At 40.1% G+C, this 19,448-nt stretch overlaps 6 protein-coding genes across 8 annotated transcripts in view; 2 read left to right on the top strand and 4 right to left on the bottom strand.

Moving 5' to 3' along the window:
* Nucleotides 1-3,538, bottom strand: part of LOC104826959 (DNA gyrase subunit A, chloroplastic/mitochondrial) — an 8,222-nt gene extending 4,684 nt beyond the window's left edge. For both annotated transcript variants that reach the window (XM_010559945.2, XM_010559946.2), the window contains exons 1-12: nt 2,955-3,538; nt 2,775-2,844; nt 2,596-2,661; nt 2,355-2,456; nt 2,009-2,053; nt 1,817-1,915; nt 1,594-1,680; nt 1,383-1,453; nt 703-811; nt 509-571; nt 168-233; nt 9-60 (exon numbers count right to left, since the gene is read on the bottom strand). In XM_010559945.2, the coding sequence (XP_010558247.1) occupies nt 9-60; nt 168-233; nt 509-571; nt 703-811; nt 1,383-1,453; nt 1,594-1,680; nt 1,817-1,915; nt 2,009-2,053; nt 2,355-2,456; nt 2,596-2,661; nt 2,775-2,844; nt 2,955-3,397 (1,273 nt within the window). In that variant the 5' untranslated portion in view covers nt 3,398-3,538. The remainder of the gene's footprint in view (nt 1-8; nt 61-167; nt 234-508; nt 572-702; nt 812-1,382; nt 1,454-1,593; nt 1,681-1,816; nt 1,916-2,008; nt 2,054-2,354; nt 2,457-2,595; nt 2,662-2,774; nt 2,845-2,954) is intronic.
* A 138-nt stretch (nt 3,539-3,676) lies between these two features.
* On the top strand, nt 3,677-5,423 carry LOC104826955. Its single transcript, XM_010559936.2, has 4 exons — nt 3,677-3,926; nt 4,265-4,358; nt 4,434-4,538; nt 4,926-5,423. The coding sequence occupies exons 1-4, from the start codon at nt 3,739-3,741 to the stop codon at nt 5,193-5,195; spliced, it is 657 nt and encodes a 218-aa protein (XP_010558238.1). The 5' UTR covers nt 3,677-3,738; the 3' UTR covers nt 5,196-5,423.
* Nucleotides 5,424-5,706: 283 nt separating this feature from the next.
* On the bottom strand, nt 5,707-10,120 carry LOC104826954 (galacturonokinase). The gene is made up of 14 exons (XM_010559935.2): nt 9,978-10,120; nt 9,651-9,764; nt 9,491-9,562; nt 8,951-8,994; nt 8,356-8,500; nt 8,043-8,108; nt 7,832-7,911; nt 7,620-7,719; nt 7,064-7,215; nt 6,853-6,893; nt 6,726-6,754; nt 6,562-6,631; nt 6,344-6,433; nt 5,707-6,201 (listed from the first exon to the last, which is right to left on the bottom strand). Exons 1-14 carry the CDS (start codon nt 9,999-10,001, stop codon nt 5,957-5,959), a joined length of 1,272 nt encoding a protein of 423 aa, XP_010558237.1. The 5' UTR covers nt 10,002-10,120; the 3' UTR covers nt 5,707-5,956.
* Nucleotides 10,121-10,838: 718 nt separating this feature from the next.
* On the top strand, nt 10,839-12,828 carry LOC104826951 (probable pectinesterase/pectinesterase inhibitor 46). The gene is made up of 2 exons (XM_010559934.1): nt 10,839-11,850; nt 11,979-12,828. Exons 1-2 carry the CDS (start codon nt 10,839-10,841, stop codon nt 12,656-12,658), a joined length of 1,692 nt encoding a protein of 563 aa, XP_010558236.1. The 3' UTR covers nt 12,659-12,828.
* A 406-nt stretch (nt 12,829-13,234) lies between these two features.
* LOC104826949 (probable pectinesterase/pectinesterase inhibitor 47) lies at nt 13,235-19,419 on the bottom strand. 2 transcript variants are annotated; one of them, XM_010559931.1, is made up of 6 exons: nt 19,218-19,419; nt 16,584-16,770; nt 15,911-16,276; nt 14,425-14,785; nt 14,107-14,298; nt 13,235-13,922 (listed from the first exon to the last, which is right to left on the bottom strand). In XM_010559931.1, exons 1-6 carry the CDS (start codon nt 19,343-19,345, stop codon nt 13,408-13,410), a joined length of 1,749 nt encoding a protein of 582 aa, XP_010558233.1. In that variant the 5' UTR covers nt 19,346-19,419; the 3' UTR covers nt 13,235-13,407. The 2 variants fall into 2 exon arrangements, with proteins under 2 accessions (XP_010558233.1, XP_010558234.1); XM_010559932.1 differs by having other exon boundaries at nt 16,584-16,786; nt 19,234-19,419.
* The window catches only part of LOC104826950 (type I inositol polyphosphate 5-phosphatase 10), a 3,321-nt gene continuing 2,244 nt past the window's right edge, over nt 18,372-19,448 (bottom strand). The window contains exons 7-9 of the mRNA XM_010559933.1: nt 19,190-19,211; nt 18,855-19,003; nt 18,372-18,772 (exon numbers count right to left, since the gene is read on the bottom strand). Coding sequence (XP_010558235.1) covers nt 18,640-18,772; nt 18,855-19,003; nt 19,190-19,211 — 304 coding nt within the window. The 3' untranslated portion in view covers nt 18,372-18,639. The remainder of the gene's footprint in view (nt 18,773-18,854; nt 19,004-19,189; nt 19,212-19,448) is intronic.

Below are 19,448 nucleotides of genomic sequence, written 5' to 3'. Positions count from 1 at the left end.
AAGAGCGGTATGACGATAAAGGTTGTTTAGAACAAGTGCAGGATCTACTCCTCGTTTGATCTGTAGATAAATATTTCAAGGTCCGAATATTCCAATATGAAATTTTACAGCAGGCTAACTGTCAAAGGAAGGTATCCAATCTAAGTGCTGAGGAAATAGTTAGATACCTCAATAACCACTCGCATCCCAGTACGATCACTCTCATCACGTATGTCACTAATGCCCTCTAGTGTCTGACAACCAACAAAACATGATATCAATAAAGGAGAGCTTGTTGCTACTCACATTAGATAGACATGTTGAGACCTTTAACAGGATTGGGCATAGTAAAAATAATGAAACCTTATGTAGCTCAATACCAGCTTCATTCTTGTAATACATTTTTCGAATACAATAAGGCACAGCCAAAAGTAGTAGTTCAAAGGAAAGTACGAACATATTAGGCTTAGCCAATCTTTTCTTTACTAAGATCAGGGAAAAACCGAATAAATTAAACATCATAAGGTACCTTATTTTCAACAAGCTCAGCAATCTTCTCAACCAGCGAAGCTTTGTTTGTCTGGTAAGGAATCTGCAATATCATAAGTTTCAATAAAGAATTACTCAAATTGCTTACTGTGGTCATTATAGTGCCAACAAACACCTTCTGAGAGCCTCTTCATGGGGAGGCAATTTACATTAATGAATGACCAACATCATCACCTCTTTAATAATAACCGCATTGCGCTTTGTTTTTGGATCCAGCAATTCAACTTCAGTTTTTCCTCTGACTACAACACGTCCTCGACCAGTGCGGTAAGCATCTAAAATCCTTAAAAGGACATACAAATATTAGAGCACCGATGAAATATTAAACATTTTCTTTCATATATCCTTGGAAGAAAATGGCATATCCAAGAATATTGATCTAATATGCTAACATCTATTACATAAGGCATATGCTTCTAGGAACCCAAATCATGAATCTTGTTTAATTTCACAACACTTAGGATCATTTTTAAGATTGCACAGGACAAATAAAATAAGGGGCAATCTATTTGCTGGGGAAGCCCTTTCACACGGACATGAGAATTTTCTAGGTTATGTACATTCTTTAAGTCATATAAGTACAGCTTATGATAATCTGTCAGGATTATAATCAGGCTACCCTAAAATATAACGTTAGAACATATTTTTGTCATATTTATTCCCTTAGATTTTAGGATAATATCAATGAATCAGATCACAAACACCAAACAAACTACATATATGAGTATGCCGGAATCTAAAAAAAATATTGCTAACTGTTGATAAGCTCAGAGAGCAATACCACACTATCACATCTAACTTACATAAGATTGCCTATTGGAGCGAAAGACAAAAAAAACAAAGAAAAAAGTTACCCGAGGTTTCCCATGATTATTCCCCCAGTAGGGAAGTCAGGCCCAGGCATGTATTCCAACAGTTCTTGCAGCTAATCAAGAGGAAAAAGAAATAGAAACACCAAAACATCATTGTACAACCAAGCTTAGATAAGAAGAGTTAGTACAAAAAAACTAAAACCTACAGTCACATTAAGACAAAATGCAAACATGGCGTGCATTTGGATCATACCGTGGCTTCAGGATTACGGATTAAAGCACAAAGCACATCTACCAACTCTCCAAGATTATGAGGAGGAATATTTGTTGCCATCCCAACCTAAACAATGTAAAATGTTCTCAAATCATTAGTTTACATGATTAAGGAGCAGTACAAACTGTTCAAGAGAATCAACTCATAAAATCTTAAAGAAAATAAGTATGAAGTTCGTATTAAAACATCGAGATGATATTACCGCAATCCCCGAAGCACCATTCAGCAATAAAGCAGGAAGACGTGCAGGTAACACTGATGGCTCTTTTTGAGAATTATCAAAGTTATCCAAATAATCGACCTGCAAGAAGAAATAAGAAAATAAGGGAGCTAAAACATACCATGAATATTAAACGCATCGGTAAACTTGCAAGGAGTGTAGAATGACAATTACCGTATCTTGATCAAGATCAGCTAATAGCATAGCTTCTGACAGAGCCTGCACAGGGAAATAAGATTGTCATCTGTGAGAGAATATAAAAGACAAGTAACAGAACAAGAACATATTCATTTCCTAAATGAGAGAGAAAAGGAAGGAGAGAGTATCACAACAAGGTAAGCATATAGAAAAAATCAAGCTAATGAGCAGTAAATTTGAGATCTTAGAGGACCAAAAGGAGCAACTTTTGCAAGGGAAACCCCCTTGTGAATCAAGAGAACATATCTGAAGTAAAAGCAAGAGCAAATGCCCAGAAAATAACATGTCAACTTTAAGTAAAAACGACAAGATAGGTGCTCACATCGAGCCTGCATTCGGTGTAACGCATAGCAGCAGGAGGGTCTGCATCTATGGAACCAAAATTTCCGTGGCCTTGGATAAGGGGGCATCTCAAGGAGAAATCCTGAGAAGCACCAGAGGTAAACGTTCATGGCTAAGAAATCAGTATTGTAAGAATCAATACACAATATCTGCCAAGGAAACATTACTTGAACACTGAACTACATTGACACAGATTTATACATTCTCAATACCCAAATTACCTGGGCCATCCGGACAAGTGAATCATAAACTGCTGTATCTCCATGCGGATGAAATTTACCTAAAACCTGCAATGCAACCATCATCATGACATTCATTCCACCAAATCCAAAAAGCTAAGACCGGAAAGCAGCAATTATTATATTGAAGGAGGAGAAATAATTCCAAACAATCACATTACCTCTCCAACAACTCGAGCACATTTCTTGAATGGCTTTCTCGAAGACAGTCCCAACTCATGCATCGCATAACTGGAACCCAAATTTAAAATAATTTCAGAACGAGAAATTTCAAACACGAACCGAAGAAAGAGGGGAAAAAAAGAAAACCTAAATTTAAAAGCTTTAAGCTGATACTCAACAGAATTCTTCGATGAACAGGCTTCAGACCGTCTCTAACATCAGGCAGTGCTCGACCAAGCAAAACGGAGAGCGCATACGCCATGTACGATTCAGTAGCCTCCTTGTGAAGCTCGGTGGACACAACACGTGGACCGTAGCTATCACCCCCAGAAGCCGACAAACCGCCATTGTTGGCTCCTTTGTTCTCCTCATTGAACTGCTCGTCCGCGCGCTTTGCGGCGCCGACGACACGGACGGGCCGAGAAGTGCGAGAGGAGAAGAACCGAGCTCCGGCGAGTTCGTGGCGGGATAGACGAAGTGGGTCGGATTGCGGGAAACGGAAGAGACGGGTGGGGTTGAGGGAGCGGCGGAGGAGGGAAGTAGAGAGACGGAGAGTGGAGGAGAGAGACATGATAAAGGCAGGGTTAGAGGTGGGTAAGGTAGAATGGCACAACGCAGACATGCCCAAGAGGGGAGAAGCTTGATGGTCTTAGGGTTTCAGAACCGGATAGGCTAAAACCCTAGAAGAGAGGGAAGCGACTCAACGGAGGGTTTCTCAGGCGCCAAGTTCAAGAATCAAGACTTTTGGCCTTTGCTCCAAGGAGGAAAAAAAATGTGTCTGAAAATGTGAATATTTGCATATATTCACAAGTCGGACCCTTTTATATGTATTATTTGCATATAAATACCTTAAGAATAAAGATTTCGCCTTTTTGTGCCGTTTCCATAAATTCATCACCTTTAATCCTCAGATTATTTTTTTTTGTGGGTGTTTGAGAAGAACAGTCGGAAGAAGATCGCAGGATGAGCGCCGAAGATTTTCAGAAGAAGGTTTCGATCAGAGATTCACTTGCCGACGAAATCGAAATCGAAGACGGCATCGCCGGCTCCGCCGTCGGCGGAGGCTTCGGCGCCGGAAGAACCCTGCTTCAGCTTCGGAGGCTGTTAGAAATTCAACAGCATCGAGCCCAGGCTTACGCCAAGCTCAAAAGGTTCGACGAAATCGAGAAAAAAAAAAGGATCAAAATTTCGTGAAGTCTATGTTCTTCTATCTGGTAATTTAGGGTTCTGTTAATCGGGATCATCATGCGTCATTGATCATTTCCATTGCGTTGTTTAATTCGTTTGAGCTGTGTTTTTTTTGAAACAGAAATCTGTTTCCTTGTCCGAAACTTGGTCGGAATCAATGATTAACAAAACTTTAAGTACGGAACATTATGAAAGCTTGGAATCTGTGTCTGATAGGGTTTAGATTTGCGGACATCAAGAAGTTTGCATGTTTTCTTCAGATATGCTTCTGATGAAGACTTTGTTCCGATTCCATTACCAGAGGTTTCTCGGAGTATATGGAAACTGGTGCGGAATCACCTTATCAGAAGCTTTGCAGTGAGATCACAGTGGAATTCGGTGACTGTTCGAAACAAGTATGGATCCTAATCTGGTGTCTTGACAATATTTATGCTCTTTGGTGGTAAAGATTTCGCTTTGGATGAATTCAGGTGCGTGAAATGGAAACCCTGTTTCTGAATCCCGAACTTGGACGAGCTGATCTCGCTGAGCTTCTCAGAAACATTCAAACCCAAGAAAAGCAGAAACTGCATTTGGTAAGAATCCCAACTCAGTAACTTTCTGTTTCAAGATGGGAACTTTTACTGAATTTTCAACAAATACTCGTTATACGATAGAAAATGGATTCTCCAGTTTCATGCTGTTGAAAATTATCGCCATATTACATCTGAGTTTGCCGAAGAATGTTTCTTTATTCACTATACTACATCTGAGTTTGCCGAAGAATGTTACTTGATTCACTATAGTACATCTGGGTTTGCAAAAGAATGTTTCTTTATCGCTACATTACGCCTGGGGTTGCCGAAGAATGTTTCTTTATCGCTATATTACATCTGGGTTTACTGAAGAATATTCCTTTATTGCTGTATTGCATCTGAGTTTGCCGAAGAATGGTTCTTACTCGTGTTTTTCCCCCCGAAAAGACGGCGACAATACAGGTATTGAAGAAGGCAGGTCGGCCATCAGAACGAGTGCTAACTCACGAGAAGTGCAAATTCAAGAAACCGATGGAGCACGAATGCGTGCATCTGCACGAGATAACGGAGGCAGTGGGAACAGAGGACGCAGAGGCGGATGCTGAATACGACAATGCTCTCAAGGAAGCCATTAGAGGAGTGCAGGAAGCTGTTACTTCCATCAACGAGTCCTTGGAAGAAATCCGGTATGAAATAGCTGCCCTTGAAGATCACTGACTTCCTTGATTTTTATGCCCATCTCCGATTGCCTCTCGAGGTCATAAATCGTTTTTGTTCATTTGGCGTAAGTACTGCTAAAAAAGATTAGGACAAAGCATGTAAAAGAATGGGAAGTAATTAGATTTATTCCTCAAAGGCATACCTCTTGTGAGTTGCTCTATGTAGCCATTGCAGACGAGAAGACGTTATGAAATACACTCCGTTTCATAACGTTTTCATTCTTCAGTTCCTTGTGTTACTACGAACAGAAAAAAGACTAAGAACTAAGACTTTATGACCTTTTTCTCAAGTTGAAGCCTGCAACGGGAGAAAATAACAGAAGAACCCACCCAAATCACCTTTTGTTTGCCTTATTTTATAAAATCACATTTCAGTCCTCAGTAATTGAATATTTTATTTTTTCCTCTATACTTTCAATATTTACATTTTAATCCAATAGCCTTTCTCTGCCGTCTGGACGCAGTTTCCCGAACCAAGGGTTCTATCGGATGACATAATATTTACAGTGTAAAAAGAATATCTTGCATTCATCACCAAAGAACAGTGTAGTTTAATGTGTTAAGAATTGCTGGATTTCTACAAACCCTACAAGCAAGCTCTCATGGGAGAAAACTGACCAGAGATTCTCTCGTCCCAGTATGTGACAATGAATGAATATAAGGAATCAACAAAGGAAAACACGACCATTCCAAGACCAAAAACTCGTGAAGGTTTCTGAAGTGAAGTATAAACCTAAACCGAAACCACGGCCAATGTGATCAGAGAACACGAGCAGAGTGACCGGCCTCACAGATCAGAACCGTGTTCTCGTGGTTCAGTTGATTCATCAGCTCGGGTTGCAGCTTTCGGTACTCGTTCTTCACGTATGAAGCAGCTGCTTCTGCTTTCTCTGCGTCTACAAAGGCAAGACAGCATCCCCTGAAACCAGCTCCGCTGAACCGAGCTCCATATACACCCGGAGCCCGTATAAGAATATTGTATAGCTGTATCAGCGGCTCCGCACCTTCACCACAGAGTTGCAGAAACTTGTAAGTTGTAACCAAGTTAGAATCTTAGACGAAAACAAGTGCTTTCCATCCGATTTCCTGGAGGTGGCACTTAAGATATGTTGCATTGGGCAGAGAAACCGAGAGAGAGTATAATACCGCATTCATAATTTTCAATAGAACTCAGCCCCGAGGCTGAAATTAGCTTTCCGAATTCTTCAAGATTCCCCGACGCCCAAACTTCTAGTCCTGAAATAAGAGTCATAAAAATAATTCATATGAGTCGGCAAACAATAAATAGAGATAGATTGATGAACAACACGTTGTATTATATCCTTTATCACGAAACTTCTATGAGAATATGATGAGAGCATTGCCTCTGGTAACCCGCGAGTTCTCTGAGAAATAATGCTCCGCTCTTCTAGCTAAATGAGGGTCCAACTCATGCTGCAAGAACAAGTAGAATGCATGCATGATATATATATGCCCCATAAATTAGGATCCGTTCTATCACAAGCTTAAGAATGTTGAGCTTTGTTACCTTGTGAGCTTCATAGACAGCAAGCTCAACTGCTCGGTTGAGACAGTGAAGAAGGATCAACAGGAAACTTCGTTAGTATGTGAAGAATAAGAGCTTGAAGCCAGAGACAGAGAATAAGTGTTCTTACCGTTACACAGGGTAGGTTCCAGCTCACTGTTTCCAGAAGCACTGAAGACAAGAAAAGGGTTTGGGTAAGAAAACAAGTGTCACTGAAAAAATAGCATCAGAATATTTTGCCAGCATGCGTAGAAGAAGACTAGTAAGAGTAGCAAGAAGCATATCGGGTACGGCTGCTAATTAAGTGAATTTTGACAATGTTTAAGGGCACAGAATCATACGCCAACAGAACTTTAGCAGCCTCTTGACACTCAGCAACTCGACGATTATATCCTGGGTTGGTCGTCAATGCCTGCCTCAAGCCTGAGAATGCTAACAAAATCTTGAATGGTCTCTCCAGTTCAGGTGCATGCACAAGCTTGTGTTCCTTAGTCTGCATATTTCAAACTGTACTTCTGAGATGCCAGTTTCTGAGGAGGAAAGAAAGATAAGGAAGCAGCATTTGCATTTCCATATCAACACCTGATTTAAGCTATTTACCTTCAGATCGAAATTGCCTATTTTCCCATTACGTTAGAAACTAAGCATCGGCATAAATGAGCACCGAACTGTAACGAAAAAGTACCTAACTTTTCCAACATCAACCAGTTCACAACTTATAATTGAGAATGATAGTTGTGATTTGGCGGGTGTCTCAAATTTTCACTTTCAAAAATTTTTCTCAAGTCTGTCATGTGACCTTGAATTTTTTGCCCAGATGGAAGCTCTACAACACTCTTGGTTTCACCCAATAAATCTGAGATAGCTTTCTTTAGGCACAAATCGAGGAAATAATACCTTGCAGTCCATGCATGTTAGACACCCATAACTTGAAAGCAAAATGGCTGATTGATCCAATATTCCATTTCGCAGACCCAGATACCCATTCTCGATAAGTCTGTCCATGCAGGAAAGTAACTGTTAAACAACCAACTTGCAGCAATCCCAAATGCTTGTGAAAGCAACAGGAAGAACTCGGTACTTGCATAGAAGCAAAAGTAGTACTTTACCTGTCATATTCGATGTTTTCCGTTGGTGATACTGCCAATTCATTTGCACTCTCAAATGCTAGCAGATAAGCAACACCAACCTGTCACAGTTCCAAGTCATCAAATGATCATTCTTCATCTACAGAAGCCATAAAAGTATTTCAAAGTACAATGAATAACTGCATGAAGGAGAAAGCCCTGCTGTACAAAGCTAGTTGGTACAATTACTTACAGCAGCAGAAGAGCTAAGCCCAGAACTATCAAGTCCATCAGAGCCGCTGATGTAACCAATAATGCCCTTCAAAGAAAAAAATACTATCAGAATCATACTATAAGAAATTCTGTTTGAAAACGCGACGATGCTGACTATCATGGGAAAAAAGGCCCCAAAAAAAGGCCCCAAAACCCTAATATCAGCTACGCCATCATAAGAAGGGAATATGGGAAACCCAAAAAGACGTTTGTAAAAATTTGATAACTCCAAACTGTCCTCCAACGACTAAAATGTTGCATAAATCAACAACAAGCCAAATGGGAATGTTTACCTGTTGGAGATTGTTCCCCTTGCTCTGTAATGCGTACAATGCTCCTTTGGCATAAGTGCCCCAGGTTCCTTTTTCTCTCAACGGAGAAGTGGAAATTCCGCCATTCTTGTTTGCCAGGTGTATTGGGTGTTGGGTTTCATCAACTCTATCATTTCATTCCCCAAAAAGCTGTTATAGTACGGTGGAAAGTATATCTTCAAGAATAACCAATTCCTTTCACAGAACCATGGATAAATAATTGATACGTACTAGGAGAACGAAAGGAACTACTACTAGGAAAACCTGCAGCATAGATGATGCATGGTACGAAAATATAAAAATTTATGTACATGCTAGATTTTGTAACACTGACAATTTTGTCTCCTTCACAGCACTAAGAGTTCTCAGTTTCCAAGATATCCTATTGAAAGATCAACAAACTTTATGGTTGAAACCACACTTGAACAGAAAACCGGTAAGAAGAAGCTTCAGCGTATCCAAGATGCTCATTTGGACCACTATTAGGTTTAGCAGTCAAAATACTTCTCTTGGAGCTTGATGATAGAAATATGACAGTGTACATAACAAGATGTCAGATTGAAGAAATCAAACACACCTGAAATGTACTTCTCCTTCAAACTGTGCAGAACGCAATACAACCTACACAAATATTTAGAATGAGAAGTGATGGTACACGGTAAAATAAGACAGAGTTAACCACAATGACACCAGAAACTTTCTCGTTGAGAGCACCCAACTTATATAGAGATATCATACTATCATTTCTTAGTCCGAATGATGTACTAAAGCAATATCATCGAGTTCTTCAAGTGTTATTTCAACGAGATGAAAGATATTCAGAAAAGGAACGAAAACAGCAAAAAAACAATTAAAACAAAATAATGAAGATGAGAAACCTGACATCGCAAAACACCCACCATTAGATGATAAGAAATGTTAAAGTATACATCTTTCTAAACATTTAGGATCTGCATCACTACCTACATTTTCCGCTTTCAAATCAAACGGACCCTAGAATACGGAAGGCCAATGTCCTTAAGAACTTGCAGCACGAGGGTCAATATAACATTAACAGGACAATAATGGGCAGAGGTGAAACAATTCCAAACCACAGTTTCTCCTATCGAGTATATACCTTAGGATCACCAGATGGAACGAAGCCCAGAAGAATTCCTTTGTTAATCGTCATAGCCGACACGGTTCCACCCTGAAACAAAAAAGATGATTGATCAAACATGAGCATCGGAGAACTTTACGGCTTAATTAGAACATCGACATTGTTACGACCCACCAACCTGGTGATCGATATGAGCTCCCAGAGGACATATACGATAAGGAGCAACCACAACTCGAACTTCCCCAGCATCTCTTCCACTCATCTGGGCCACAGCATTCTTTATGGCATTTAACTGGATTGCATCAAACAGAACAACACAAGTACGCATCAAAAAATCCAATCCAAATTTCAAACGCGAAGCGACGCAGCATTCTTCAAAAACATGTTCAACAGACATTTCCCAGAAAATCTCTCGGGACTCACCAACACCCAGTCCATGAATACGTGATTGGGAAGAGTATTCGGGACATGCGAAATCGAGGAGATGAATCGGGAAGATTATTACCTCTGTGTCGGTAGGCCATGACATTTTGCGGAGTTTTCTCGGAATTATTGGATATTCAGGAAATTTTCTCGGAAAAAGTTGAGGAAAAAAAACCGATGTTTCGCGGTGGAGGGAGGATGCAGAGGAAGCGCGAGATCTGGAGAGTGAGAGTCGAACTCGGATAAGAGCCAAATAGGTTGTTTGGTAACACGTATATCTCTATCCTTTGGTGGTGTTTGGTAACACGTATATCTTTTATTTACTTGGTTCACAAGCAACAACAACGTATATGACAACTAAACCTCCGAAGTTTATATCTCAATGAAAATGTTTGGTTTTTCTTGCCATGCAAGAAACAAATAAGGTAACAAAAATGCTGTTTTATGAGAGATTTAAAACTTAATTTTGATGTTACAATACATATATCATAATTTTGATGTTACTATTATAGATAAAAAATGTTGGTATTGGTTGGCAAAATGAACCGTTCAATGCAAGAGACATTCCCAACGAATATCTTAATCTCCATTTAATTAATTATATTTAGGAATCCCATCTAAGGATCAATGCCATTACCAAGTCTTTTTTTTTCCTAAGACTTTTATTTAATGAATATATATATATATATATAAATCACTAATCACCGGGCTTTCAATGATACAATTCATCAGTTCGATTTTTTATATCCATAACGATGGACGAATCCACCAACTGCTACCTCATTTTTCTTGCCACTAAAACCCGCACCCGGGTAGCACCTATTCATAGTGGCTCGCACGCAAATGGACCGCGTTAAAAAAATTAATCATTTAATTAGGTTTATTTCCGCATAACTATTTGTATTTATTCCGGCCATCGAACTAAACACTGTCCGAAACGAACATGCACTCGTACGGCAAACTCGACGAGGCGGAGCAAGCGAAGCTCGTAGCTCGCCGGAGAACCAGGAAGAGGATCATAATCATCGCCGTATCCTCCGTCGCGCTCGCATGCATCGTCATCGGAGCCGTCTTCGGAACGACGGCGGTGACTCACGCCGGGAAAAAGTCGCCGGAGAACGGTGGCGGGGACTCTATCTCCGCCTCAGTCAAGGCCGTATGTGACGTCACTCTCTACAAAGACACGTGTTACAGAACCGTTGGGTCTTCTCCTAACGCTACCCGTCTCACCCCTGAAGAGCTCTTCAAGATCGCCGTCGAATTCACCCTTGAATCGCTCTCCAAGTCCGTCGCCAAATTCTCCGGCGGCGGAAAGGAGATGGCGGCGATGGGAGCTTGCAAGGAGCTGATCGAACTCGCGGTGGAGCATCTCAACGAGACGGTGACGTCACTCGACGGGAAGATGACGACGTCGTTATCGGAGTTGGGGGATGATCTGAGGACATGGCTTAGCTCTGTCGTGACGTACCAAGAGACATGCGTCGAAGCATTGCAAGAAACCACGGTGGATCTGAAAACGTACGGAGAAACCAATCTCAAGAACTCGACGGAGATGACGAGCAACGCCTTAGCGATCATAACGTGGCTCACGAAAATATCCGACACGATCAAACTGCGCCGCCGAATGTTGTCTTGGGAGGAAACTGGAAGTGAAACGGCGAGTTTTGCGCGGAGAATGTTACAGGAAAAGGATTTGAGGACGATGGCGAATATCGTGGTGGCGAAAGACGGGACGGGGAATTACACGACGATAGGTCGAGCGTTAGAGGACGTGCCGGAAAAGAGTAGCAACAAGACGATAATATACGTGAAAGAGGGAGTGTACGTGGAGAATGTGAAGGTCGAGAATAGCAAATGGAACGTTGTGATGGTTGGTGACGGACAAGATAAGACCATTGTCTCGTTCGGACTCAACTTCGTCGATGGAACTCCTACGTTTCAGACCGCTACATTCGGTGAGTTCAGGTTCTTCAACCTCACCCATATCCAGCTGTTCATTTTGATTCAATCTCGTGAACCGAATGTTTTTCTTTCGAAGATACTAATACCGTATTGATGTTATCTATATATATCCGTTGCGCAGCTGTGTTCGGGAAGGGCTTCATGGCTAGAGACATGACCTTCCGAAACACAGCGGGTGCAGCCAAGCACCAGGCAGTAGCCCTAATGGTATCAGCCGACCTATCAGCCTTCTACCACTGCACCATGGACGCCTTCCAGGACACCCTCTATGCCCTCTCGCAACGTCAGTTCTACCGCGAATGCACCATCCTCGGCACCGTCGATTTCATATTTGGAAACTCGGCCGTCGTATTCCAGAACTGCACTATCCTCCCCAGACGCCCCATGCCCGGCCAACAGAACACAATAACCGCGCAAGGACGAACAGATCCTAACCAAAACACTGGAATCTCGATCCACAAGTGTAGCATCTCGCCTCTGGACAACCTTGGCGGTGTCCAAACTTTCCTTGGCCGGCCTTGGAAGAATTTCTCGACCACTGTGGTGATGAAATCGTTCATGGACGGATTCATTGATCCGAGAGGGTGGTTGCCGTGGGTCGGAAACACGGCACCGGACACGATTTTCTACGCCGAGTATGGAAATTTGGGAGCAGGAGCTTGGACGAAGAATAGAGTTACGTGGAAAGGTGTGAGGACTTTCTTGACGAAGAAGGCAGCGAATAAGTTCACTGTGAAACCCTTCATCAATGGCGATAAATGGTTGCCAGCTACTGGGTTTCCGTTCAAACCTGATCTTTGAGTTTCTTTGTTCTGTTTTTTTTTCTCTTGGTCGGAATTTATTTTTTAAACTTTTTTTTTGGATTATCTTCTGATTTGTGGTATTGTTTTCGCTTGTGTGGTTTTGTTGTAAAACTTCAAAGATTTGGTTCTTCTTCCCCTTTTGTCCTTGCAAATTTGTTCATGTTGTCATTAAATGTTATCAAGTTATTAGATAATTATTTTCGTTGTATTTTGTTAATAGAACGAGTTTATGTATGAATTATTACAATTTTTACGCGGTCCAAATCAAATAGAACGAGTTTATGTATGCATTATAGTTTCATTTTAATAGAACGAGTTTATTACAATATAAACATCCAAATCAAATACTCCCTCCGTTTTTTAATTAGATAACGATTTAAGAGAATATATTTTGTTACTCAATAGATATTGTTGTTTTAATTTTTTTAGGTGATTTAAAAAAAGTTCCAATTTTATTCTTAATTTTAATGACCCAATTTGAATAGAGTATTAATGAGAAATAATTTAATGATGATATATATAACTTTTTTTATAGTTTTTTAAAAAGTATGAAAAAAATCTAAAACGTAAATTATTCAGAAACGGTCTTGGCATTGCATTATCTCAATTACACATTAATTTCCTCAATAGTATATCCTCGACACATGGAATTATTACAGTAAATTCAAATCCCCAACAACAACTAATCGAATTAATTTCAATACACTTATACCAATAACGTCAACACATGTAACACGTGCTATTTAATCAAACCACTCGTTGTGAAACCAATCCTCCATAGAAGGGAATATCCGTCTGAGGCAACCAAGTATCGCCCACGGTTAGGTTATAGACAGTGAAGTTCAGGGCTTGAGTCAAGTTCATCAAACTGTAACCAGGCCACTGAACCCTAGAACCCGTGTTGGACCCCGGTCCGAAATTCTCGTACTCGCCGTAATATAACGTGTCGAGCCCGACGGTCCCATTCCACTCGAGCCACCCGAGAGGATGGACCACGTCGCTGATGTACGATTGCATGTAAACCGTGCGCGAGTAGGGTTTCCACGGCCGTCCCAAGAACGTCCAGGTCGAGTTCTGGTCGGCTGCTAGGTCTGCGGCCGCTTGGATTGTGCAGTTTTGGATGGAGATTCCCGTATTCTGGTTAGGATCGGTCCGTCCTTGAGCCGTGAATGCGTTTTTTTGCTTGTCCATCGGTTTTCGGGCATATAGGTTACAGTTCTGGAACACTGCAGCTGCGTTTCCGAATATGAAATCGATTGTACCTGTCAACAGAATATAATTATGTCAAATTGTTATTATTGATATTAAAAGAATTTAAATATGTTTAAGAACTCGTAAAAAATGTATAAAAGAGGCTATAAATGTAAAAAAAAAAGGGATAAAAAATAGATCCACGTGAAAATAAGAATGCTAAAAATTAGGATAGAAATTAAAATTAATTATTACCGTAGATGTCGCATTGACGATAGAACTGTCTAAGAGAGTGAACGTAAAGAGTATCTTGATAACCCTCGAAGCTGCACCGATAGAACGTGGACCAGTCGGCGTTGCTCCTCAATGCCACGGCCTGATGCTTTTGTGGCCCGGCCGTGTTCCTGAACGTCACGTCCACCGCCACGAATCGCTCTCCGGCCACCGCTATATATACCCAAACATTATGTCACATCATTTCAAAAACTCGAAAAAAATGACCTTAAACACCTTATTCAAAAAACATAAATAGTAATATTATGTCAATTCTAGGATTATTTAAAACTCTCTTACCGAAGGTTGAAGAGTTATACGTGGTCCAACCATCGACGAAACTGTGATTCCCGGAAATAACAGTCCTGTTGATGCCGTCGCCGATGAGCAAAACGTTCCTTTTGTTCTTAGAAACGACGACGTATTCCTCGTAGAGGCCTTCCCTCGCGTAGATGACAAAGTAGCCGTCTTCCGGGTTCGTATTGTTGGGCGCGGCCGCCACGGCGGCGGATATGGTTGTGAAGTTGTCGGTTTCGTACGGACCGACGGTCACAGCTTCCCGGACGAGGACTGATCCGCCGCTCGTCTGGCCCAGCTCCCCCGTCCTCCTCTCTATTTTCCGGCCACACTCTTTTTCCTTGTCGCACGTTTTGCGTAACACCTACCATGCATCATCATCATAATCATCATCATATTTATAATTCGACCGTTTTTGTTTTTTTCTTTTCTTTCGCAATAATGACGACAAGCATAATGCGACAAACTAGTTGTGTGTATAGAGAACGCTTAATGTACAAACATAGGAGACACCGGGTCCGAAACTCTCTAAAATGTTTAGTGGGATTTATCTTTTATCCACGTTATTGTTCTGTAATTCAAAGAACAGTCGGTCCAAAATCTGGATATTCCCTTATCATATAAGAAACACTAAATGATATATATATATATAGTAGAAATATGTGGAGCCTCGCTATCATCCTCTGTAAAACATGACTTAAAATCAGTATCACTTACATTTAGGATGATTTCAATGATTGAATTATATAACCAGAAAAATACATAAAACAACTAATGAATAGTATAATGTACATGATGAGATAATAGCCCATGTGATCAAATTTATTGGCTAAGGATTCACGTGGGGACAGTTGGATACGGAGTGGAATCCACGCGGTTTATTTAAATGAAATTAATATATACGTAGTTTGAAAGTCAAAAGGGGTTTTATTTTAAAAAAAAAGTATTATATAGTTTTCAGTTGTAGATTCATATGTACCGTACAGTTGGCAGAGTTGACTTTTCTGAGTCAAACCTGCGCCATGTGGCATTAACTCAGCAACCTAGGGATGGGTCAATTTCTCGTGATCTACGGTTATTCCATCGTTCCATTTTTAGTTAATTAGATTTTGACATTTTATTGTCGGGAAAAAATAAAGATTTTTTTTTTAAAACATGTACAATATTTTTTTTAATGAAGAATGAAATCAGGATCTAGTAAAATGTAGTATTGATGTGATGTAATGATTTTTTTTTTTGATAATTTGGAAGTTCACCGGGCCTTTGGCCCAACTACATCTCCCAGAGGATCGGGACAGTCCATGTGAAAACCCCTCCCCAACCAGGAATCGAACCGTCAACCTCTGAATACTTTACACTCAGCTGTTGATCACTCGCCCATAAACGGTTGGGTAAATGTGATGTAATGATATTACTAAACCAATTAAGAAGCATTAAAAGTTGGAGAAACGTTAATCATTTGGAGAAAAAGAAAAGGGACATGAAATACCTTGATCAAAGTCTCGAGAGGCTCACGCACAACATTGTGAGAACCACCGAAGATGTTCTTCCTCGAGCCTTTGTACCTCTTGAGATTCTTGTTGAGCGCGTGTGTCACAAGCCCCAACGACACGCTGTATAGGCGCGTGAGGTTCCCTAGCGGCGTTCCCATAGCCGCGGCCGCGAACTGGCTCTTGGCCTCGTCCAGGCCGTCGAGACACGTCTGCTGGTTCGTAACGACGCCGCTCAAAAGGCTAGTCACCCGCTCCACGAGCGCTTCCGTCATCACCTCCGCCCCTTTCAGCTCCTCCTCGACCGTCTCCAGGTAATCCACGCTTAGATCCGCCAGTTCGCCGCAGTCCGCCACCGCACCGACCTTTGGATTTAACATTTTCCGTTACCGGATTAAGGACAAGAGTGATCTATTTTGGTATCAATAAATAGAAAAGCTGATATTATCTCACATTTCTTATCGTAAAGTCATAATGCTTGATCATATGTTTCAGAATCTTGTTTATCTCCCAAAATTATGATTTTAGTTTATTATTTTTGGATTAATTATGATATGGTACTCACTCGTTCTCTATAGTGATCTAGAATCTTATTTATCTACAGAAATTATAATTTTGGTTATTGTTAATTCTGATTATGATATGATATCAAAATATTTTTTGAAGGGTTACCTCCTCGGGAGTTGAAATGGCCTGGTTGGCCTCGACGAGTTGGGCAAAGCGGTGGAAAGCCTTGGAGAGACGGCGAGCTTGTTTGAGGCATTGCTTGACGGTGAATTTGCCGTAACGGAAGGGATCGGACGGTGAGGATTTGAAGGCACCGAGGATCGTACGGCAGAGCTTCGGGTAGGGAGTTGACTTACACGCGGCGGTAGTTGACTGTGATGATGACGGAGTCTGCGGTGACTGTGACGTCAGCAATGGCCATGACAGCAAGACAAGGGACACGAGCAAGAGACATGACTTAGAGTACTCCACTCTTTGCATTTTGTTCTCTTTGCTTTCCTTCCTCTATTTTTTTTTTTTGGTGGGGCTCCTGTGAATCTACTAAGTACTACAGTATGGGGTTCTATTTAATGAATTCATGGAGTATATATGTACACACCGTGTATATATATATATATACACACACATTTATTTATGTGTGCGTATATGTGGATATGCGTGTACATAATGCCGCAGAGAGAGAAATTGATGGGCACAAACGATCCATCCATGTGAATGTGTAATTTGACTAATTTAAGTGAAATCTACAAATTTTCATGCATTTTTTTGCTGACATAAAAATATAAGCAGGTTTCTTGAAATGTCATGTGCAATAATTTTCCCTTTGGCCCAAAGGAAAGGCAATTAAATCTTAAAATTAGTGCATTCATACTATAAATTAGCGCATGTCATGTGCAATAATTTTCCCCTTAGATTTAATTTATATTTCTTAGATATTTGTATATTATACAACTAAGCTTTACTGCAATATATTTCATATATACATACATATTATAACACTGTATTTAAAATAATTATCATTTCCAACATATTCTCTTCTATATTATATATTTGTCACGTCTTATATTGTCGATTATGTTATTTTTACGGACTATATATATGAATATGATTAATGTAAGAATTCTTTCCCATTAATGAAAGAACCCGCTATCATTATATATAGTACGTAAATGTAGAATGGACTCAACCATATAGTGTGATTGCAGGATTACATTAAATTCATGTCACCGATATGAAATTTGATATATAATGATAATCATATATATGTGTGTGTATATATATATATATAGAAGACCGAATACGTAATGATTGGTTGAATGCATGTGAGGTGACTAAGGGAAGATGGTGAAATTAAGTGTGTGACGTTAAATAACACTTTTATTTGTTACGAAACATTAGGTTTCAACAATTCGTTGTCTCGCCAATTGGTATTAAGTACAAAACGGATTTTTACCTTTTTTTCTTGATCAATAAATTACATTAGTAATCAAATAATATTTCATAAATACATATATTTATATGATTTCTTTTTTTATAAAAAAAAATCCAATATCCTACAAATCCATATATTAAATTTTTAAAAAAAGAAATGCGTAAAATTTGTATATTTTTTAAATTTTCTAAATACTTTCACGTATCACTAAACGAAAAATTATGAGAGGTTAAGAACCACATTCGTGAAACATTAATATATCAAAACTCTGCAGACGACACCGTCAACGATTTTTAACATATATATTTTTTTCATCCCATTGACGTTGTACGCGGGGAAATAAGATAAAAACATATAAAATTAATATATTTTTCTTCTTTAAAAATATCAATTTGAATATTTGTAGGATGTTGAGTGTGACAATGTATTTTTGTGACAATTTAGAAAATATTTGTGGATACTGAGACAATTTTTGTTAACATCTATATAATATCCTGATTTTGAAAAAAAAAACATACTAATTTGAAAAAACGAAATTGCATGACCAACGGTCATCGCTAACTTTTCTTCTTATCAACTTGACCGAACCGGAAGAATTGCCGAGAATCTTGTTTTGGTCGGCCCATGCAGAAGAAAAACTCTAAACAACTCCAAAGGTTTCGAATGGCATTTTTTGTAAAAAAACAGCAACCCTGAGGGTTGAAAGTTAAAACCAACCAATTCCAACTACTGTAATGTATGAAGCTGTGTTGACGTTTCCTGGGTTCAAAGCATTCCAGAATTCCGATTTTACCCCTCGCAGCAGATCTTCACATCGACGAGAAACGAGGCGGTAACGGGCCTGTGATCCGAGAACCGGGACTCGCCTCTGGAATACGAGAGCTGTTGGATGCCGTTCCCGCGCCAGAGAATCCGATCACACCTGAAAAAACCGGCCATCTGTTTCAAACCCAAAGAATAGAACCGAACCAAATCTAAACCGATAAAATTTTCCGGTTCAATACCAGGCCGGAGTTCTTCTCTTGTTCTTCTCTTTGTTAGTCTCTCCAGCATAAGAGTCAGAGTTGTAGGAATACTTGTAAGTCGGAGCGAAGTATATCTTGCCTTCTTGCCATCCTTTGAACACTCTTCCTGCTTCTCGTTCGATCTTGAGCTGTTTCAAGAATCCGATACCAAAAACCCCTCTCAGTGTTTCGCTGATTACGTATTTAGATGGAACTTTGGAAATTCTGCAAACCCTTTTGAGATCCAATTCATCTGGATGCTTAACAGTAATAGAGATTCCATGTTCTTGCTGTTACTTTAGGACAAGAATCTGAGTACAGTTTGAAAATGTGACCTGATCTTTGTCGAGAAGAGCGGTTGACTTACACGCGGCGGTAGTTGACTGTGATGATGACGGAGTCTGCGGTGACTGTGACGTCAGCAATGGCCATGACAGCAAGACAAGGGACACGAGCAAGAGACATGACTTAGAGTACTCCACTCTTTGCATTTTGTTCTCTTTGCTTTCCTTCCTCTATTTTTTTTTTTTGGTGGGGCTCCTGTGAATCTACTAAGTACTACAGTATGGGGTTCTATTTAATGAATTCATGGGG

Source organism: Tarenaya hassleriana, unplaced genomic scaffold (genome assembly GCF_000463585.1).
Source record: "Tarenaya hassleriana unplaced genomic scaffold, ASM46358v1 Cleome5, whole genome shotgun sequence".
Taxonomy (NCBI): domain Eukaryota; kingdom Viridiplantae; phylum Streptophyta; class Magnoliopsida; order Brassicales; family Cleomaceae; genus Tarenaya; species Tarenaya hassleriana.
The sequence above is the reverse complement of the archived record's forward strand: the minus strand, read 5'-3'. Positions and strand labels throughout refer to the sequence as shown.

Excerpts from the sequence above, each read along its gene's own strand:
- LOC104826951 (XM_010559934.1), top strand. The coding sequence starts at position 10,839 with ATGCACTCGTACGGCAAACTCGACGAGGCGGAGCAAGCGAAGCTCGTA. Across the intron at positions 11,851-11,978 it reads GTTTCAGACCGCTACATTCG|CTGTGTTCGGGAAGGGCTTC; the intron begins GTGAGTTCAGGT and ends TCCGTTGCGCAG.
- LOC104826955 (XM_010559936.2), top strand. The coding sequence starts at position 3,739 with ATGAGCGCCGAAGATTTTCAGAAGAAGGTTTCGATCAGAGATTCACTT. Across the intron at positions 3,927-4,264 it reads GCTTACGCCAAGCTCAAAAG|AGGTTTCTCGGAGTATATGG; the intron begins GTTCGACGAAAT and ends TTCCATTACCAG. Across the intron at positions 4,359-4,433 it reads TCGGTGACTGTTCGAAACAA|GTGCGTGAAATGGAAACCCT; the intron begins GTATGGATCCTA and ends GGATGAATTCAG.
- LOC104826954 (XM_010559935.2), bottom strand. The coding sequence starts at position 10,001 with ATGTCATGGCCTACCGACACAGAG. Across the intron at positions 9,765-9,977 it reads CATGGCCTACCGACACAGAG|TTAAATGCCATAAAGAATGC; the intron begins GTAATAATCTTC and ends GATGCAATCCAG. Across the intron at positions 6,894-7,063 it reads GCTGCTAAAGTTCTGTTGGC|TGCTTCTGGAAACAGTGAGC; the intron begins GTATGATTCTGT and ends TCTTGTCTTCAG.
- LOC104826949 (XM_010559931.1), bottom strand. The coding sequence starts at position 19,345 with ATGCAAAGAGTGGAGTACTCTAAGTCATGTCTCTTGCTCGTGTCCCTT. Across the intron at positions 14,786-15,910 it reads CTCTCGAGACTTTGATCAAG|GTGTTACGCAAAACGTGCGA; the intron begins GTATTTCATGTC and ends GATGCATGGTAG. Across the intron at positions 13,923-14,106 it reads TCGTCAATGCGACATCTACG|GTACAATCGATTTCATATTC; the intron begins GTAATAATTAAT and ends TTCTGTTGACAG.